This window comes from Trichechus manatus, unplaced genomic scaffold, assembly GCF_000243295.1.
Source record: "Trichechus manatus latirostris isolate Lorelei unplaced genomic scaffold, TriManLat1.0 scaffold00035, whole genome shotgun sequence".
NCBI lineage: Eukaryota > Metazoa > Chordata > Mammalia > Sirenia > Trichechidae > Trichechus > Trichechus manatus.
The window spans coordinates 3,261,207-3,283,421 of NW_004443971.1; the positions used below are offsets into that span (position 1 = coordinate 3,261,207).

The 22,215-nt window shown below is 40.0% G+C and overlaps 1 protein-coding gene across 3 annotated transcripts in view; it reads right to left on the reverse strand.

Annotated features, from left to right (window-relative positions):
* HHAT (hedgehog acyltransferase) overlaps positions 1–22,215 on the reverse strand; it is a 635,839-nt gene that overhangs the window by 339,965 nt on the left and 273,659 nt on the right. For all 3 annotated transcript variants that reach the window (XM_023730279.1, XM_023730278.1, XM_012555207.2), the window contains one exon: positions 14,622–14,657. In XM_023730279.1, the coding sequence (XP_023586047.1) occupies positions 14,622–14,657 (36 nt within the window). The remainder of the gene's footprint in view (positions 1–14,621; positions 14,658–22,215) is intronic.

The window sequence follows — 22,215 nt, forward strand, 5'->3', positions numbered from 1 at the left end:
AAAAAAAAAAAGGTTGAGAAGTTAGAGGGCTGACATGTTGTGGGGTTGTTAACCAATGTCATAAAACAATATGTGTACTACTGTTTCATGAGAAACCATTTGTTCTGTAAGCCTTTACCTGAAGTATAATAAAAAAAAAAAAAAAGGAAAAAAAATTATCCACTTAGACGAATAGGAGTTGACTTCTATTTTAGATTTGCAAAATAAAAAATTTAAAATCCTAGGTAACAAATCAGGTATTTTGCTTGAGTTATCACCTCTGTGTGTGTGTCTAAAAATCTATACATAATGGCTTTTTCTTTCTTTCTCAGGGGACCCTGCATGTGCTTTAGCTGTTTTTAAGCTGCCAGATGGGACACAGACACTAGTTATCTTCCTGATACTGTCTGGCTCCCACTCCCAGAACAAATGTTCACACGCTTCTTAATGTCTGTTTTCAGAACAGCCCAGGAGCCTGAGCAGGCCTCGCCTGTTCTGACAGGATACAGGAAAGAGAATGGCTTAAACCCCAGGTCTCTTCCTGCTTCTCAGGGCAAATCCTCCAGCCTGAATTGATCCTTCATTGGACCACCTGTCTTCTTAAAGACAAGGCAGGCTCTTTTGAACATTCCAGGCATCACAGATCCAAGACATGCTTCAAATAATGGTGGACAGACTTGTTCATCAATACCCGTAAGTGCTACAATTAACTAGTAAATGTGGAGATGACGTTGTGGTACCCCCCCCCCCAAAAAAAAGAACTATACCTGTGATTCATAAAAATCAAATCTCCAACTTATTTAGCCCAAACAACACTTTTAGTCTGCAGTGGGCCTATGAATGAGTTTTATGAATGAATGAGTCAGTCAGGCACAGGGCGTCCTCAGGAGAAAGCCAAAAGCAGGTAGTATCAGTTTTGCTCGTTACAAAATTCAGTGAACCATCAACTCACAGCAGTGGTTTCATTATCAAAATCTGCTGCCCTCTGCCAACCCAAAGACACCTCAGACCCTGAGAGACTCCCAGGACCAACTTACAGAAGAGCAAAACACGCTACAAGAAGTGAACAGCTGTCCCATTCTACCTTCTCTCTGATCAGAACATAATAATGCTTCCAAAGGGCACACGCGGTTTGATATAAATGTAAGCATTTGTACAAGTTCAGTGGGTACTATAGTGAGTACCATTCTATAAGCATATCTATAAGATAAAAGGAATTTATCGTTTGAGCACATATTAACTCCAGAGATCTTCTCAGAGAGCTTTAGGGCACAGTGCCTTTTTATATTTGCCTAAGAAACATCCATGGCACGATCCCACACTTTGAATTTCTACAGGCGTGACAGGTATCAAGACAACACTCTCCTTAGGAAAAAAGAATTGGTTCTGACCAACTCACTCATGATCTTTAGAATAAATATGTAAAGTGTTGGTAAAGAAAATTTGTTTTGGTATTTGGAGGAAAAAAAAGAAGCTAGATCCCTATTTGAAATATATATTTAAAATTAATTAAATACTTAAATATAAAAAATACAGAAAATAAAGGTGAACTTTTTTTCTGATTTTTAAATGTATAAGCATAAGATCAATGAAAAAATTGCAAAAGGAAAATTAAAATTTAATCTCTCAGAGAAAAATGGAAGAGGGATGGCTTAGGTGCTTCCAGGTCTTCTTGGAAAAAATTGTAATGATTTATCCCAGGAATACAAGGGAGTTTCTACACAAGAAAATCAATCAGTGTGACATACCACATTAACAGAACAAAGGAAAAGAATCCCATGATTATCTCAACTGATGCTGAAAACGCATTTGACAAAATCCAAGAGCCTTTCACAATAATAACACTCAGCATGCTAAGATTAGAAGGGAAATTTCTTAACATGATAAAGGGCATTTATAAAAAACAGCTAACATCATACTTCATAGGGAAAGAGAGAGTTTTCCCCCAAACATTAGGAAAGAGATAAGGGCTGAGCTGGGTAGAGCTCCCTCCTTGCCCTGATGGGGGGCCTGGATAAGGGGGGTAGGCAGAATAATGGCCCCAGAGTCTGTGTGTCTGTGCAAGCTTGGTACTGAGTTTCTGTCTGGGGTGAGGAAAAGCTTGTGGAAATAGACAGTGGTGATGGCTGCGTAACACGGTGAATATGATTAACGCCACCAGATTTACACTTAAAACTGGTTAAAATGGCAAATTATGTGACGTATATTTTACCACAATAATTAACAAAGAAAAGGTCATGATGGTATCCTGTATCACTGAAACTATTCCCCAACCTGAGAAACCTGGAGGGGTGCAGACAGGCACAATCTTAAAAGACAGTGGGGCAACTACAACTCTGGGTAAAATGAAAAACGCCTCAATCAGCAAAAATCAAAACAAAGATGACTAATCTTTTATACTGGTTTGCTAAACTTAAACCAAACAAACTAAATGTAAACATGCCATCCTATTACCTATAGTGAAACAGAGCAGTTTTATTCTATAATCTATTTTTCTAGGTTGGTTATTATTATTAGCATCACATTAAGAACTGCAGCCAATAGGGGAAGTGTGATTACTACTTCCTGAAAGTCTTTCCTTTGATTTCTACAAAATGCAGAAGGATTGTGCTCACTGAATTTTCCCACCATCACTGTTAAACACCAGTACCAAAACCGCTCATATTTCACTAAACGTGACAGCTCCTTCCTGCCCCAAAGCTCCATGAAACACTTCAGCAACTTAAAAAGAAGCATGTCTCTACTTGCTGTTCGCTAGACTAAGATCACAGATAGGGCTCTGGCTTTGTGGAAATTTAGGTCATTCAAGAGAAATCCACGTTACTTCCATCGATGTAAAAGATCCAACTGATTAATTCCAAGCAGGCTGAGTTTCTTTCACACCAAACCCAAAGCATTCAATACAGCTGACAAACCCCAGTGTGCATTCAGAGCTTGCTGGGCAGATCTACGCCAATTTCTTCCACGTTTTTTCTTTATAAAGGGAAATGTCTCCTTTCCTTGGCCATCGAAGAGTGACAAGCATTCCTTAAGCACCAGTCCCCTCACTCTCCCAGCCCTCTAAGGTTTTCTCCAGCGATATATTTACAGGAAAACACAATTGCTCTGGGGCTGCCAAGGGCTACTCACTACCTTCACATCCTGGCTTCGCTGGCAGTCTTAATCTGCTTCTCTCTGTCCAAGTGCAACTGCTTTCTCTAAGCGTAAGGGGACACGTAAGACCTTCTGGTAGCTAAATACAAAAGTTCCTCCCATTAAAAAAAAAAAATCCCCACTCCACCCATCCTCTCTATCAGCAGCCCTGTCTTTCTTTCCCCCCACAGCTTTACTTTTTAAAAGGAATTGCTGTTCCTTCACCTGCCACTCCGTATCGCCACCCTCTTCAACCTGGCTTCAGGGCCATAGTTCCACTGAAACAGTTCTAACAAAGATCCTTCCCAGCCAATAAAAAGGGAAAAACCCAAACCCGTTGCCCTCAAGTCAATTCCAACTCACATCGACCCATAGGACAGAGTAGAACTGCCCCATAGGGTTTCCAAGGCTGTAAATCTTTACAGACGCAGACTGCCACATCTTTCTCCAGCAGAGCAGACAGTAAGTTCAAACCTCTGAACTTTTGGTTAGCAGCCGAGCGCTTAACCACAGCACCACCAAGGATCCTTTCTTACAAAGGTACCCAGTGATAAATAGTGTTCAGTCATCATCGTGCTTGATCTCCCAAGCTGAGAGCAGAAAGGACCATACTTCCTAAGTGGAGCTGCAAATAATATAGGAGTGAGACACCTACTCTGTCCAGGATTCCTAGGAGATGGAGAACTGACTCTGCTCCCAGCAACCACCCCCACGTCCCATGCTCCCTATTCCCCCAATTTGGGAAGAGGAAAGAGGAAGGGATTCTTCGTAGTCTTTAAATTGTTGGCTTAGTAGGGAGTGCTGTCATGGGGTGGGGGGTAAAAAGAGACCTACTCACAGAGACTGGGTGCTTGTAGGAAGGGGAAACCGAGCTGTCATTTCTCAACTGGATAAGCAATAAACACCAGAGTAGGGGAAAGGAAAGCTGCAAAGAGATGGCAGGGCAGAGGGAAGCCTTAATTCCCCTGCCCCCAGTTCCGCTGGGTTCACAAAACACTGATGACGGTGACTGGTTACCAGGACCCATCCAAAAGGGTCTCCTGCCAGGCTCTTACAGAAGAGCCACCTGGCCACTCCCTCTCCCTCCTCCCCACCCAGCACAGGAGAGATGGCTGGATCCCAGAAGAAGGAAATGGAGGATGGGGTGAGAGGCAGACCAGTACTTCTCCCCACTTCAACCCTCTCAAACCACAAGCCTGAAAGTGTCTGGAAAGCAGTGAAAACAGCCAAGATGCCATTAAAGGATCCATTACCTAATGGGAAGGAAATTTTTACTCAGACAGTTTGGAAAAATAATTAGACGGAAGTACCACTGCTTCATTTTCCCCAGCATTCTTAAGGTATAATTGACATATTAGGAAAAAAAAAAAAAATCAAACCTGTTGTAGTCAAGTTTCTTCTGACTCATGGCGGCCTCTTGCTTTACAGAGTAGAACTGCTCCATAGGGTTTTCTTGGCTGTAATATTTACAAAAGCAGATCACCAGACCTTTCTTCCATGGCACCACTGGGTAGAGTCAAACCGCCAATTTGTAGCTTAGTAGTTGAGTGCAAACCATTTGCGGCACCCAGAGACCAAATGACGTACAATAAACTGTATATATTTAAAATATACATTTTGATATATTTAGACATATATATCCACCCTGAAACTCACACCAGAAATCAAAATAATGAAGATACTATCACCTACAAATGTGTCCTCATGCACCCTGTTAATGAATCCCTCCTGCCACTCCACATCCCCCAACATTTCCAGGAAGCTGCTGGTCTGCTTCCTGCCACTATAAAGGAGCTTTCATTTTCTGGACTTTTATATAAATGGAATTATATAGTATGTATTCTTTTTGTCCAGTTTCTTTCACTCAGCAAAATTATTTTGAGATTCATCCATATCAACAGATCATTCCTCCTTTTAATCACTGAGTAATATTCCATTGCATGGATATAACACAATTTGTTTATCCATTCCACCTACTGATGGATATGTGGTTCATGTCCAGTTTTGGGTTATTAAAAATAAAGCTGTTATGTACATTCATATACAAGTCTATATATGGACATATGCTTCCATTTCTCTTAGATAAATATCTAGGAGTGAAATGGCTATGTCATGTGGGAGTGTAGGTTAACTTTTTTCAAAAACTGCTTAATTGTTTTCTAAAGTGGTTGTACCATTTTATATTCCCACCAGCAGTGTATGAGGACTCCAGTTGGTCCACATCCTTGGCAACATTTGGTACAGTCAGTCTTTTTAATTTTAGCCTATCTAGTGGTATGTACTGGAATCTCATGGGGTTTTAACTTGCATTTCTCTAACGACTAATAATGTTGTGCATGTTTTTTGTATGGTTATTTGCCATCTGTATATCTTCTTTGGTAGAGTGGCAGCTCAAATCTTTTGCCCACTACAATTTTAATGGATTGTTTGTTTTCTTATTATTGAATTTGTAAGAGTTCCTTATATATTTTGGATACAACAACTTTATGAGATATGTAATTTGCAAATATTTTATTACAGCATGTAACTTGTCTTTTCATTCTCTTTGCAGGGTCTTTTGAAAAACAAAAGTTCTTAATTTTGATTTTAAAAAGTTCTATTTATCATTTTTGAATCATGTTTTTGGTGTCATATTTAGAAATCTTTGCTTAATTTAAAGTCACAAAATTTTCTCCTATGTTTTCTTCTACCAGTTTCAGGGTTTTTTTTCCTCCTATGATCACTTCTACAGCTTTAGGTTTACATGTAACTAAACTCTATGATCCATTTTGAGTTAACTTTTATATATGGTATGAGGCTCCCTCAAGGATCTTTTTTTTTTTTGGAAACGTATACTAATTGTTCTAGCACCATTTCTTGAAAAGACTATCTTTCCTCCACTTAACTGCCTCTGTACCTTTGCCAAAACTCAACTGACCATATATGCATGGGTCTATTTCTGAACTCTTCGTTCTGTTCCATTGATCCATTTGTCTCTGTCTACCCCAATACCACATTGTTCTGATTACTGAACTTTATCATCAGACTTAAAATCAGGTCAAACAAATCCTCCAACTTTGTTGTTATTCAAATTTGTTTATGTTATTCTTGACCCTTGTGTTGTCATAAATAATTTAAAATAAGCCTGTCATTTTCTTACCAAAAAGAGAAAAAAGCCAGTTGAGATTTTGATTTTTGACAACTGGTGTATTTCTAGTTCAGAAGGTACTATGTACATTCATGTACAAGTTGAATCCATTAACTAATTTGGGGAGAATTAGCATCTTAACAATATTGAGTCTTTCAACTTATGAACACAGGCTATCTCTCCATTTATTTTGGTCTTCCTTAATTTTTCTCAATGTTTTATAACTTTCAGTGTATAGGTCCTGTACATTTTTGTCAGATTCATTATTAAATACTTTATAAACTTTGATGCTATCACAAAGGGTATTTCTAAATTTCAGTTTCTAATTTATTCTTGCTAATATACAAAGATACAATTAAATTTTGCATATTGATCATGTATCCTGCAAATCTGTTATTCTCACTTAACAGTTCCAGTAGCTTTTATGTAAATTCCATAGCACTTTCAACACAGGTGATCATGTTACTCTCAAATAGTTTTACTTCTTCCATTCCAACCTTGATGTCTTTCTAATATGGATGTCCCTTTTTTTCCTTACTGTACTGGCTAGAACTTCCAGTACAACGTTGAATAGATATGGCGAGAACAGACATCCTTGCCTTGTCCCTGATCTTAGAGAGAAAGCACTTAGTCTTTCATCTTAGATTTGAAGTTAGCTATAGGTTTTTCATAGATGCCCTTTATCAGGTTGAGAATGTTGCTTTCTGTTTCTAGTTAGCTGAGAGTTTTTGATCAGAAATGGATGTTGAATTTTGACAAATGCCATTTCTGCAATGACTGAGATAATCCTATGATTTTATTTTTTAGCCTGTAAATATGGTGAATTAAACTGACTGGTTTTCAAATGTTTAACCAACCTTGCCTTCCTGGGATAAACACACTTATTTGTGATGTATTATTGATTTTATATATTGTAGTAGGTTTCAATTTGCTAAAAATGTGTTTAAAATTTTTGCATTGGTGTTCATAATGGATATTGGTCTGCAGTTTTATTTCCTTGTAATGTCTTTTAGTATAAAGGTGATATTGGCCATTTATAATCACGTGATTAATAAAATGTTTGATTTTAAACCTACCATCTTATCTTCTTTGTTGGATTATTAGCTATACTTATTTATCTTTTTTTAAGTGGTTGTTTTGGGGTTTATAGCATACACTTTTAATTTATCAGTCTACCTTCAGTTAATGTTATACCACTTCAAGTATATTATAAAATCCTTAAAAGAGTACATATACTTCCATTTCTCCCTCCTAGTCTTAGTGCTATTATTGTCATATATTTTACTTCTATGTATGTAATAAACCACACATCATTTTTTTTAGTTTTAAACAATTATTATTTAAAGATATTTTAAAAATAAGAATCTTTTTATATTTACTCACATGTTTACTATCCGATGTTCTTCATTTCTCTACGTAGATCCACAATTCCACCTGACGTTTTCATCCTGCTTGAAGGACTTCCTTTAACATTTCTTGTAGTACAGGTCTGCTGGTTGTGATTTCTTTCCGCTTGTATGTCTGCAAATATCTTTATTTCATTTTTTCTGGGTAAAGAATTCTAGGTTGATAGTTTTTTGTTTTTTTTTTTTCCTAAAATAGTTGTTCCACTATCTCCATCGTTTGCACTGAGAAGTCTGCTGTCATTCTTCTCTTTCTTCTCCTATATATAATGTTGTCATTCTTATCTTTGTTCCCCTATATATAATGTGCTTTTATTCTCTGGCTGCTTTTAAGATTTCCTCTGTATCACTCATTCTCCACAAACTGAATATAATGTGGTTTTCTTCATGTTTTTTTGGACTTGGAGCTAGTTGAGTGTCCTAGTCATCTAGTGCTGCTATAACAGAAATACCACAAGTGGATGGTTTTAATAAAGAGAAGTTTATTTCCTCACAGTCAAAGTAGGCTAAAAGTCCAAATTCAGGGCGTCAGCTCCAGGGGAAGGCTTTTTCTCTCTGTCGGCCTTCTTCTCTTCAGTGTTCCCCCGGACTAGAAGCTTCTCTGCACAGGGATCCCGGTCCAAAGGATGTGGTCTGCTCCCAGCACTGCTTTCTTGATGGTATGAGGTCCCCAGTTTTCTGCTTGCTTCCCTTTCCTTTTATCTCTTACAAGAGATAAAAGGTGGTCCAGGCCACACCCCAGGGAAACTCCTTTTACACTGTATCAGGGATGTGACCTGAGTAAGGGAGGTGTTACAATTCCACTCTAATTCTCTTTAACATAAAATTAGAATCACAAAATGGAGGACAAACACACAATTCTGGGAATCATGGCCTAGCCAAATTGTTACATACATTTTTGGGGGGACACAGTTCAATCCATGACATTGAGCTTCTTGGATCTATAGGATATACTGCTTATCAAAGATGGAAAATTGTTAGCCTTTATTTCTTTAAATGTTTTTTTCTTTCTCCCTTCTCTTTCCTCTCCTTCATAAATTCCAATTATATTACAATATTAGACCACTTGAAGTTGTTCCACAGGGCACTGATATTTTCTTTGTTTTCTCCCCGTCTTTGCCTTCTCTGTATTTTATTTTGTATAGTTTCTATTCCTATGTGTTCAAGTTGATTAATCTTTTCTTAATCCAAGTTTACTGGTTGTTAATCCCATCCAGTGTATTTTCATTTCAGATATTATTGTTTTTATTTCTAGATGCTTGATTTGGTTCTTTGTTATATCTTGTGCGTATCTACATAAATTGCTCAATCTTTTATATATCTTCTTGAACATATGGGGCTATTATAATAAATCTTCTAAAGTTCTTGCCTACTAATTCTATCATTTATCACTTCTGGGTCAGTTTCCATTGATCAATTTTTGTCCTCTCATTTTCTTGTTTATTTGCAAGCCAGGCAATTTTTTATTGGGTTCCAGACATTGTGAATTTTACCTTGTTGATTGCTGAAGATTTTTGTATTCCCATAAATTTCTTCAGCTTTTTTTTCCTGAACACAGTTACATTACTTTGAAACAGTCTGATCCTTTCAAGGTTTACTTTTAAGCTTTGTTAGCTGGGACCAGTGTAGTCTTCAGGCTAGGGTTAATTTTCCCCATTAATGAGCCAGTACTCTTCTGAACACTCTACCTGTTGTCGTCATGCTCTCTGATGTAAACACAAAGTATTCCAGTCCCATGTAAACTGTGAGGATTATTCTCTTTCCTCCTTTTGGGTGGTTCTTTACCCAGCCTCAGGTAGCTTCACCAGATGCATGTGGTCTTAGTTATCTAGTGCTGCTATAACAGAAATACCACAAGTGGATATCTTTAACAAATAGAGATTTATTCTCTGTCGAGGAGGCTAGAAGTCCGAATTCAGGACAAAGGCTTTCTCTCTGTGTCAGTTCTAGAGAAAGGTCCTTGTCATTGATCTTCCCTTGATCTAGGAGCTTCTCAGTGCAGGGACCCTGGGTCCAAAAGACCTACTCTGCTCCCACCACTTCTTTCTTGGTGGTATGAGGTCCCTCTCCTCTCTGCTCAATTCTCTCTTTTGTATCTCAAAAGAGATTAACTTAAGATATAACCTAATCCTGTAGATTGTGCCCTATGTCATTAACATAACTGCCTCCGATTCTGCCTCATTAACGTCATAGAGGTTAGGATTTAGAACACATAGGATAAACACATTAGATTACAAAATGGAGGACAACCACACAATACTGGGAATCATGGCCTAGCCAAGTCAATACACATTATGGGGAACACATTCAACCCATAACGTTCCACCCTTTGGACCCCCAAAATTCATGTCCTTGTCACATGTAAAACATATTGACCCCGTCATATCATCCCAAAAGTTTTAAATCAATTCTAAGTCCAAAATCTCATCTTCTGCAAAATTCCTCTTCATCTGTGAAATCTAGAGTATAAGTTTTCTCCTTCCAAAGTACAATGGTGAAACAGGCACAAAGTACACATTTCCATTACAAATGGGAGAAATTGGGGGAAAGAAGGGATAACAGGTACCAAGCAAGTCAGCAGAGCACATTACATTAGCTTTCAAAGCTTCAAAATAATTCTCTGTTGTCTGAAACCATTTAGGCAGTGGCCCTGCCCTCTAGACTCTGGGCGTTGGCCACACTCTCCTGATTCTGGGTGGAGGCTCCTGGGCCCTGGGCTTCAGCTCTGCCTTCCAGGCCCACTAAACGGCAACTCTGCTCCCTTGCATTTGGGCGGTCCCATTCTTCTAGTACATCTGAGTGGCAACTCCACCCTCTTGGCCCTGGCAGCCCCATTCTTCTGTACTTTGGCCATGGCAGCCCCACCCCCTCATCTTGGGCAGCGAATCTGGCTCCATTCCACAGGCACTCATGAAAGGTAACCCCACATACTGAATCCTCCTGGTGAGGATCTGACTCTTTGAAACCTAGGAGACTGTGGCCACCCTTTGAGACCCCAGAAAGCCACAGATCCACCCTTTGAGACCCCAGAGGTTGTGGCCCTGCCCTTTGAGACCGAGGAAGCTCTGCTTCCTATGCTCCTTGTCTCTTCAGCTTCTGCTTCCTGATTCCTTGGCCTCTCGGCCCCTTGGGACCTTGGGCTGGCCTGGTGTCTGCCCTGCACCCGCAAGTATCCCAAAGTTCATTAGCTCCACCAATAAGTGCCTGGAGATACCCCCACTCCACCAGTAAACAACAGCCGGAAGGCACTCAGCTCTAGCTAGGTGGGTCAGCAAGATTAGCTCCACCTGTAAGTGCCCAGAGGCACCCTACTCTGCCAGAAAGCCTGTGCAAAGGACTCAGCTTTCTTATTCTGTGGGTTGGCTCTAGTGCTGTCTCATGCCGATCTCCTGGTTCTGCTGCTGCTGTTTCTCTGCTGCTGCTTCTTACCGTCTGCACCGCCTCCGATGTTACAGCTCTCTTTACTTCCTTCTAAGCCCTCACCAGAATTGTCTTTGATGTCCATAATTCCATCAACAGTCCTTTCAAAGCAACCTAGGATTTTACTGTTAGGTACTTTAAAACTCTCCCAGCTTCTACCTATTCACAATTTCAAAACTGCTTCCACATTTTAGGTATCTGTCAGAGTAGTACCCCACTCTCCTGGTATCAAATTTTGTCTCAGTTATCTAGTGCTGCTATAACAGAAATACCATAAGTGGATATCTTTAACAATCAGAAATTTATTCTCTCACAGTCTAGGAGGCTAGAAGTCCAAATTCAGGGTGCCAACTCCAGGGGAAGGCTTTCTCTCTTTGTTGGTTCTGGAGGAAGGTCCTTGTCATCATTCTTCCCTTGGTCTAGGAGATTCTCAGCACAGAGACCCCAGGTCCAAAGGACACACTCTGCTCCCATCACTTCTTTCTTGGTGGTGCGAGGTCCCTCTCTCTCTGCTTGCTTCTCTCTTTTATGTCTCAAAAGAGATTGACACAAGATACAACCCAATCCTGTAGATTTACTCCGTCATTAACATAACTACCTCTAATTCTGTCTCATTAACATCATAAAACCAAAAAAAAAAAAAAGAAAAACCTGTTGCCACTGAGTCAATTCCGACTCATAGTGACCCTGCAGGACAGAGTAGAACTGCCCCATACGGCTTCCAAGGAGCACCTGGTGGATTCCAACTGCCGACCTTTTGATTAGCAGCTCTTAATCACTATGCCACCAGGGTTTCCGTTACATCATAGAGGTTAGGATTTACAACACATAGGATAAATACATCAGATCACAAAATGGAGGACAACCACACAATACTGGGAACTATGGCCGAGTCAAGTTGATACACATTTTTGGGGGACACAATTCAATCCATAACACGTGTACTGATCAGTACTCAGCTGAATATTCAAAGGGGGACCCTCTGCAGATCTCCAGAGCTCTCTTTCCAGGAGCTCTCTCCTCTGTTGTACTCGTCCCTGTGAACTCTACCTTAACCTCCCAACTCTCTCCTCAACTAAGGAGACTGACGGATTCTACCTGCACTCCCCCTGCCTGTACGATACCTGGAAAATTCTGTCCAGGCAGTAAGCTCTGCAATCATTGTTTGTTTTCTTTCTCTCATGGATCATTGTGCTTTGTTTCCTAGTGCCCAGTGCTTGAAAATCATTGTTTCTATATTTTCTCCAGTTTTTGTTTCAGGCACAAGGGTAAATCCAGTTCCTGTTACTCCATCTTGGTTTAGAGTGAAGCCTCCCATCTCATATTGGAATGAACCAGATAAAAAAATATTCTTATAGCATTCTATTCCTCTCCTTCAAAAGCACATATCATACTTTTAATTTTACAGGTACAGTTATAATTATTTAAATCATACCTCTTTTCCTTAGTAGACTGTAAGTTAAACAAAATCTACGATCACATCTATTTTTGCTAACAATGATATTTCCAGGCACATCCAAGTAAATGGCACACAGTGAGCTTAATAATTATCTGTTGAATAAACAATTCTTCTTAATCTTCACCTTTCCTGTCCTTTCTGCATCATTTCATTCATTCACTCATTCTTCTACTTCTACCACAAATGTTAGTTGAAGGTTGATTGCATACAAGTCTTTGAATTTAATCAAAGAAAGATGATTAAGATATGATTCTTGTCCTCAAGAAACTTAGTAGCGGAAATAAGAAAAGTACAAAACTTGAATTCACTGCAAGGAATTATTTGATCAATACCACTGAAGTAGCACAAAATACCAAAGACTTCCACTCAAAACAATCCAAACTATTCCCTGAGGTATACAGCTTTTTCTAATCAGTTTAGACATGAAATTACTATGCCTGCCTTTCCTAGGACCTCTGGTATTTTACTCCTCTGACTAAAATGCATTTACCCATGTGTCAATTCAAAGGTAGTGGTTTACACTGTGTGCTGTGCTGGAGAAATTCAGGACAATTCATATTTCCTGGGTCTGAGGTAAGCCCAGGAGATTTCAATGTGCAGCTATGGATGAGGCCCCAGAGGAGAGGACAAGGTATGCATGGCCTCTCTTAGAACATCACCATAAGCAATCTGGCAAACAAGAAATGCTGTTGGTTTAGGACAAAGGTGATCTACATTCCCCCTCAGAGAGCATCTTACCAACAGGAAGATGGCCATGCACTATGGAGAACAGAACCACCACACACTTACCCAAAACCACATCTGACCTACAGGCTCTTTTTATTAGCTGACTTTATTTCTCTAGCTTAAATGTTAGGTATTAGACAGAAATAATTGGCATTTAGAGTCACATATTTGCAGAAAGCAAATCACATTACATGATTTCTAGTTTTCTTGTAATCTTTAGCTTACAGTCTTTGGCAACTATTATTATTTCCCTGATTCATTTCTGACAGGCCATTTTAATGATCATTTTTCACCATTGTTAAAGTAATATATTCTCAATGTAAAAAAAAAAAAAAATTACTACCCTGACAGGGATCACAACAGAAAGTTCTGGACAGAACAGGAGAAAAATGTAGAACAGAATTCAAACTCACAAAAATGACCAGACTTACTGGTCTGACAGAGACTGGAGGAACCTCTAAGACTATGGTTCCCAGACACTCTGCTAATCCAGAACTGAAACCACTCCCAAAGCCCACTTTTCAGACAAAGATTAGACAGACCGATAAAACAAACAACACACAGGAGGAGCATGCTTCTTAGCTCAATCAAATATATAAGAGCCAATGGGCAACTCCTGCCCAAATGCAAGACAAGAAGGCAGGAAGGGGATGAATGGACACAGGGAAACCAGGGTGGAAAGGGGGAGCATGCTGTCACTTTGAGGGGACTGCAACCAATGTCACAAAACAATAAGTGTATAAATTTTTGAATGAGAAATTAAGAAAACAAAAAAAAAAGGGTATCAGAAAAAAATTAGAAAATACAGTAAAGTATGATATCCATACCAACATGTTAATATTCTGGTATATTTCTAGTTAATCTGTTTGACTTAAGAGCTATTTGAAATTAATATGTCCCACAGGCCAACTCTGGTAAAATCACCAATAAACGAAGATACAAACTGCCACCTATAATCTCGTTCAATTATGAACAAGCTGTATCTTCAGGGCTGCAAAACAACCAGTAGATTCAGCTTAGACATAATAAACCCAACGCAGAGAAAATGAGTTAAGCGAGCTGTTTAATGTCTGAATACAAGCCGGCACTCTTCACTTTTCAATTAGTTATTCCAGCAGGCTAGTAGTTGGAACTGAGTTTTTCCAAGCTCTTGGGTAACCATCACTTCAGATATAAATGCCTTTAAATAAAGATCTCCTTGATTAAAAAGGATAATCTCACGTGTGATTCTGGGAGGCACAAAAAACATAGTGTTAGGATGTTTTCTTAACAAGTATATAATTGTCATTATTTATCAAAGATGTTATTTTCCATTTCAGTCTTCCATGATAGAGATGCTATTCAATGATATCTAAAATAAAAATTACTGGCTTACCGAATTAGGAAATTATGCAGTCCAACATCAAAATACCTGTTCAAAGGAGACACAAACAAGCATATCAATAAAAGCTGTTTAAAGCAATGGTTGACTTGAAGCACAATTTACAAAATTTTCATTCATAGCACGGTGAATAAATGGATTACCCTCTGACAGGGGTTCTCAAAATGTGGCCTCAGGATCAGGAGTAGCAGCAGCATTGCCTGGGAACTTGGAAAGGCAAATTATCAGGCCCCACTTCAGACCTGCAGAAGCAGAAATTCTGAGGGTGGGGCCCAACAATTAGCTTTAACAAGACTTCCAGGTGATTGGAAGGCAGAACCACTGCCCTATAGCAAAAGGAACTCAGCCAAGTTTTCTCTGTCTAGAAATAAGTGTTCAGTGGATTTCCCAGGTGCCTTCCACTTTTCCAATAGTTGAATCCTTTTATGTCACCTCAGATGTTCATTTACTTGAAAATAAATGTTTTAAAAGCACAAAACCACCTGATTAAAAAGAAAAGTGTGTGTGGGGGGGTTCAGGTCTGGTCTTCCAAGCCCCTCCCAGCTCTCCCACCTGGGGCCTTTCGCCCTGGTACCAGGAGAGACCAACCTGGCTCCATATCTGGGTCTGTCCCAGCTCCAAGGGAGAAGAGCAACAGTTCAACGCACGAGCCGGTGAGAAGGTCGTATGCTGAAGCCTCAGACCAGGCGCTAGATAGGCCCTGGGCAATGGCAGACCGTTTAATTCACAGCCTTTCCCTGCCACCACCAAACTGGCTTAGCCCATATTAACAGCACTGCCTCGGTTTCCTTAATTAGCATGATTGTTTCCCCTGAACCTCAGACCACTTGCTTGGGGCCCCTCAGGCTTTTTAGCCAGTGTCCCTCTCTCCTTTGGGTCTCACTGTAAGTGAAAAGACTGCGTGTCGAGAACCACGTGTCTGCTTCCACCAAGCAGAACCACTACTGTTAACACACTGTGGTTGTTGTGTCCCACCCACAAGACTGGCCTTCTGGGTTAGCAATCTGATGAGAAAGTCTGAGTTAACTCTATCCCTTCAGACAATGAGCAACGGACACAGGAATTCACCCTAGAATGCAGGTGAGCACGATCTGGCCACCAGGCTGGGAGGTCTTCATCCCACCTGCCCTGTTCCTGATCAGCATCTTGGTGCCCCATACCAATTACACGTCAGGACACACAGGTGTAAGGCCAGCTCCACCTGTAGCCTAAATGTACATAAGTGAGGGAGTGTGACACATGATGGGTTTCTCCTCATCCAGCTGGGATTGGTTGTGGAGGGAATTCAGGGATGGGGCAAGTTGGGGGCTTTAAGCAGGCAAGCTTGTTAGGACAGACAATAGTGTAAAGAGCTGGCAATCACTTAGAAACTGAAATGGAATACCCCAAAAACCAAACCCACTGCCATAGTCAATCTGACTCAGAGCAACCCTATAGGACACAGTAAAACTGCCCCATGGGGTTTCAAAGGCTGTAAATCTTTACGAAATCAAACTGCTATATCTTTCTCCCACAGAGAGGCTGTTGGGTTCAAACCACTGACCTTTTGGTTAACAGCCAAGTGCTTTAACCACTGAACAGCCAGGGCTCCTTAAAGTGGAATACATAAGGTCAAAGGTGGAATTTGCATCAGAAAACGCGACAGGGAAAAAGTAAGGAGAGGCAAACAAAGCTTCCTCACTGGTACAGATGTCTTCAGTCAACATTTGCTACATTATTCTTTGCTATATTATTTTATCTGTGTTGACACTCATTCGTTCTTTCAACAGCTGTTTTATCAGTGCCTCTGTGTTCCAGGCACTGATCTAGGGGAAGCCTGCCTCTCATGGAGCTCACATTCTACTTGGAAGAGGTAAACAGCACATAAGCACGTAAACAAGACAACATCGGGCAGTAGAGAATGCAAACAAGGTGATATAGGACAGAGTGACTGGCCACATTGAGGGCTCAGGAAAAGTCTCACCGGGGAGGTAACATTTGGGTTGAGATCTGAATGGTCAGAAAGGGCCAGCCATGCAAAGACTAGAGGAAGAGTAGTTCAGAGGGCAGGACATCTGTGCAAAATCCTGAAGTTGGGAAGGAATGTGGCAAAATGGAGGAGCAGAAAGACCAGCAAGGCTGGAGCATGGTGGGCTATGATGGTTAAGGTTGTGTGTCAACTTGGCTGGGCCATGACTCTCAGTGGTTTGGCAGTTATGCTGTAATCTGTCAGTCGTAAAATGATGTAATCACTTCCGTGATGAGATCTGATATAAAGTGATCACCTTCATGATGGGATCTGCTGAGTAGCCGATCAGTTGAAAGAAGTTTCCTTGGAGGTATGGCCTGTGTCCAATATAGGTGGACGTTCTGGCAAGGTGCCTAGGCTTTTGCTCACTCTGGATCCTGCAGTTGGCTCCTGTTCATGTGACCTCTGGTTCTTGGGACTTGAGCTAGCAGCTCACCTGCCGATCTTGGGATGTGTCAGCCTCCGTAGTCTGTGAGCCAGAGGCCTGTTGTCTGACCTGCCGATCTTGGGTTCGCCAGTCCCTGCAGCTATGTGGGTTCAGGAGAAGCCTTGAGCCTGACCCACAGACTTGGGACTTTCCAGCCTGTACAACTGCATGAGCCATTTCCTTGATTTTATATATATACATACATACATACATATATACATATATATATATAGACACTTCACTGGTGTTGCCTTTCTAGAGAATCCAGGCTAAGACAGTGCGTGAGTGGGGACTGGCACAAGCTGAGGTAGGAGAGGGAGAAAGGGATCAGATCTCAAAGGACTGTGCATGACAAGTCATTTGGATTTTATTTTATGTTGACAGAAAGTATTAGAGGGTCTTCAACAGGGAAGTGGTATTTTTCTTTAATTTGCTTAAATTTCGTTCACTTTTTTTGATGGGCAGAGTGATATGTTTTGACTTATGTATAAAAAGATCACTCTGCGTGCCCTGAAGACAATGGATGGTAAGAGAAGGAGCAGGGAGACCAGTCAAGAAGCCATTGAAGTCCAGGTGAGATACAGTGGTAGCTTTGCCCAGGATGGTAATACTAAAAACGAGAGAAGACAGACAGAGCTGGATTCAGATATGATTTTGTGGTAGGGTCAAGAAAGCTTATTGATCGGTGAAAGGAAGGACAATACAGGTCAAGTCAGCACACTGGACCAAAGCAAAAGCAAAGAAGTTTCCTGGATACATCCAAACACTTTGAGGGACCAAGTAGCTGGGACTGGGGCCTGGGGACCATAGTTTTGGGGGACATCTAGGTCAATTGGCAAAACTAAGTTTATAAAGAAAATGTTCTACATTCCACTTTGGTGAGTAGCATCTGGGGTCTTAAAAGCTTCTAAGCGGCCATCTAAGATACATCTATTGGTCCCATCCCACTCAGAGCAAAGGAGAATGAAGAAAACCAAAGACACAAGGACAATACTGGCCCAAAGGACTAAAGAACCAAATAAACCAGAGACTTTACTAGCCTGAGACCTGAAGAACTAGATGGTGCCCGACTACCACCAGTAACCGCCCTGACAGGGAACACAACAGAGAGTCCCAAACAGAGCAGGAGAAAAATGTAGAACAGAATTAAAATTCACGTAAAAATATCAGACTTAATGGTCTGAGAAAGACTGGAGGAACCCCTGAAACTATGGCCGCAGACACTCTGTTAACCTAGTGTTTCTGAAGACCACTCTTTAGAGAAAGATTAGACAGGACTATAAAACAAAAAATAATACACGTGAGGAACATGCTTCTTAGTTCAATCAGATATACGAAACCAAATGGGTAGCTTCTGTCTAAATGCAGGATGAGAAGGCAGGAAGGGACAGGAACGGGATGAATGGACACAGGGAACCCAGGGTGGAAAGGGGAAGGGTGCTATCACATTGTGGGGACTGCAACTAATGTCACAAAACAATACATCTATAAATTGTCAAAATTAACTTGAGCTGTAAACTTTCACCTAAAGCACAATAAAAAAAAAAAAAGCGTGTTTGAAGGACTCATGCAGGTGTGTGAGGAGAAGTGGGGCAAATAAGGGAAGGAAGGAATACCCTGCATAATACCTATGAGAGTCTCCTATCACTCAATTTGAAACCAAGCAACCTAAAGGCTTCAATCAGGTCTTCAACTTCCCACAAAACCTCCAGTGATGCCTGGTGACTCACATCTAGATTGAAGGAGTGACAGTGGTTCTGTGACTGACTTCCTTTTAGCTTGAAAATGGGTCACCCACTAGAAGAATTGTAAATCATGGCTATGACTTGTTAAAACAATGTTCATCTAATTCATCATTCACCATACCATCATTCTCTTTAGACCAAGCCATGGTCCTTGGGAATAATGTGGTGGTCAGTTCATTCTTTTGCACTGCCCCACGGAGTGGATGGCCAACCACAGCCCCCTCCATTTTCCTCCTCCACCTATTTGTCACATGTGGTCTATCTACTGGACACTAACCTTTAGCACCCTGCCTGTTGAGTGTTTAAAAACTAAAAATATTTAAAATCACGTTCAATTAATAAAACAGCAACCCTCTGAAAGGGAAAATTTGTCATGCCATATTTGGCTAATGGCAAGGAAATTATCCATTATTAGAGCATACCCTGAGATAATTCCATTGAAAAGCACAGTTTGGGGCTTTAAAAATACTTCTCAATGACATTTTTGTGTAGTTACCCAATGCATAATAAAGCACTGATTCTTCAGTAGTGTAAGTCTCACCTTCTATGTGGGAGACCCAGGTTTGATTCCTAGCCAACACACCTTATGTGCAGCTACCACTCGTCTTGTCAGTGGAGGCTTGTGTGTTGCTATGATGCTGTACAAGTTTCAGTGCAGCTTCCAGACTAAAATGGAATAGGAGAAAAGGCCTGGCAATCTACTTCCAAAAATCAGCCAATGAAAACCCTATGGATAGCAATGGTCTGATCTGCAACTGATCATGGGATGGTGGTGATCTGCAACTGATCATGGGGTTGGTGCAGGACCGGGCAGCATTTCATTCTGTTGTGCATGGGGTCACCATGAGCTGCAGGCTGGCTCGATGGCTGCTAACAACCCCAGTACATGAAAGTTTCAACCCAGGGTGTTAGTTTGACTAAGAACTATTATTCTAGTTCCAAATGTGTATCAAAAAACAGGCTTTTTTTTTTTTTTTTAAACCACATCTAAGTATAAGAACCTTCACAAGAACAACAGAGACTCATGAAGTATAGGTAAAAATACAAGCATGTTTATTATTTTTATAACTTCACATTTACTGAAAAGAAAGAACTGTTCTATTACAGGAAATCTAGGATATCCAATGTCTGCACCTGTGCAGTGTCTGTCACATACTAGTGCTCATTAGCTTTTTGCTGAGTGAGCAGGTCAAGCAGGCTTAGAAGGGGAGATGATGGGAGGTGTCTTGAAGGTGTGGCCAGCAGAGTATTATGACATGAATTATTGCACTATGGTTTACTTAAACAGCATTAGGCAATAAAGCAATACTGGGGATAATATTCCAGCAAGCTTTAAATGCCCCTTATCTTCCTTGGTTTATGTGGGAAAGAAAGGCGGGGCTTTTAAGAGGGGAGTAAAAATTAAGTTATTCATTATGCAGATGATGTAGAGCACACATAGAGAGTGGAGACGGGGGAGTGTTAACAATAATAATAGTCAACACCTGTATAGTGCTTAATATGTGCCAGGCCCTCTTCTAAGCTACACACACACATACACACACACACTTAAACACACTCACATATATTCAACCTTTGCAGTAATTCTCTAAGTACTACTATTATCCCCACTTTGCAGAGCAGGAAACAAGAGACATGGAGAAGTGACTTTTCCATGGTCACACAGCTAATTAGGGGTTAAGCCAGGATTTGAACCGAGGTAGTCTCCAACAGCTGCAAGATCCTCGGTGAAACGGGGTCCTTCTTTACCCAGTGGAGAGAGGCAATATCAACAGACGCAACAGCAATGGACCAGACCAGGTGTGTTCTTGGCCTGTTGCTTCGGGATATCTCACAGAAACAAACACTGGACCATCTCTACATATGGAGGTGCCTAGGTATAATGCTGACTTTTATTGAGAATAATGAAGTGTTAATGGAAGGGGCTGCCCACTAGTCTTTTATAAACATATAGCTAAATACGTAAATCACACATCAAGGGCAAATGAGGTTTATCTCAGGAATGCAAAGATGGTTTGATATTAGGAAATCCATTAATATAATTCATAATAATAAAAGAACTAAGGAGAAAAATCATTTGATCTTTACCATAGATTCCAAAAAGGCATCTGACAAAATCCAACATCTATTCATGTTAAAATAACACTTAAAATTTTAGTAATTGATGGATTCATCCTTAGCATAATACGTATGCACTTTATCCCCCAAACCAGTAATACTTAAAGGGAAAACATTAGAGGCTTTCCTACTAAAGTCAGGAGCAATGTAAGGATGCCCACTGTCTCCACTACTATTTAACTCGCTGTTGGAAGTGTCAGCCAATACAACTAAAGATGATAAAGTCATTAGAGGTATAAGAATGGGAAATGAAGATTTAAACTTTCTCAATTTGCAAATGATATTATACATACAGAAAACCCCAAAGAACCAATGGGACAATTATGAAAGACAAAAGAAAATATTAATAATGTAGGTTAAATATAAACATAAAAATTAACATCAATATACAACTTCAAACCAGTCAGGAAGATCCTCTTTATGATAGAAAAAGAAATGCTGAAATATCTAGGCATACACTTAACAAAAAAAGTCCACATTCATATAAGAAAACTATAAAACACACAAAAAAGACACAAAAAATAGGCTTGAAGTAATAAAAAATACATAAAATGTTTGGGAATAGAAAGACTCAGTAACATAAAAAGTCTGTTTCTTTGAGTTAATTTATAAATTTAATGCGATCCCAGTAAAAATACCATCAGGATGTTTTCTGTATGTGTGGACCTAGACAAGTTTACTATAAAGTTCATTCGAAAAAAGAAATAAGCAAAAAAACAAAAAAGTTTGAAAACAAAGAGTAATGAAGGGGAAATAGCCCTATCAGCTATTAAAATATATTACAGAGGCTTTATAAGTAAAGCACTTTGCAGCTGATACATGAATAGGCAAATCAAATGAAACAGAGTAAGAAATCCATAAACATACCAAATTGCACAGAATATGTTATTACAAAGGCAGCATCTTAAATTAATGGCAAAAATATAGACCTAGATATCCATCTGAAAAAATATAAAACTAGATGCATCTACTATACCCCATGTAAGGATAAATTCTAAATGAGTCAGAGATTTAAATGTAAAAATTGAAAACATTCAACAACTGTAAATAAAAAAAGGAGAGTGAATTTCTTTATAACTTTATAAAAATACATCAAAACAAAAACAAACAAAAAAACTTGCCATAAACCAAAAAAGCAATGGGGGGGCTGAGAAAGTGGAATAGGCAGGTGCTTTGTGTCATTCCTCTTACAACAAGGACCCGAGAAAACAAATGAATCAGATATATATGACAATCTAGGAACCCTAATCATTAAAGGCAAAGCTGAAGAATCAGACTGAGAGGCAGATG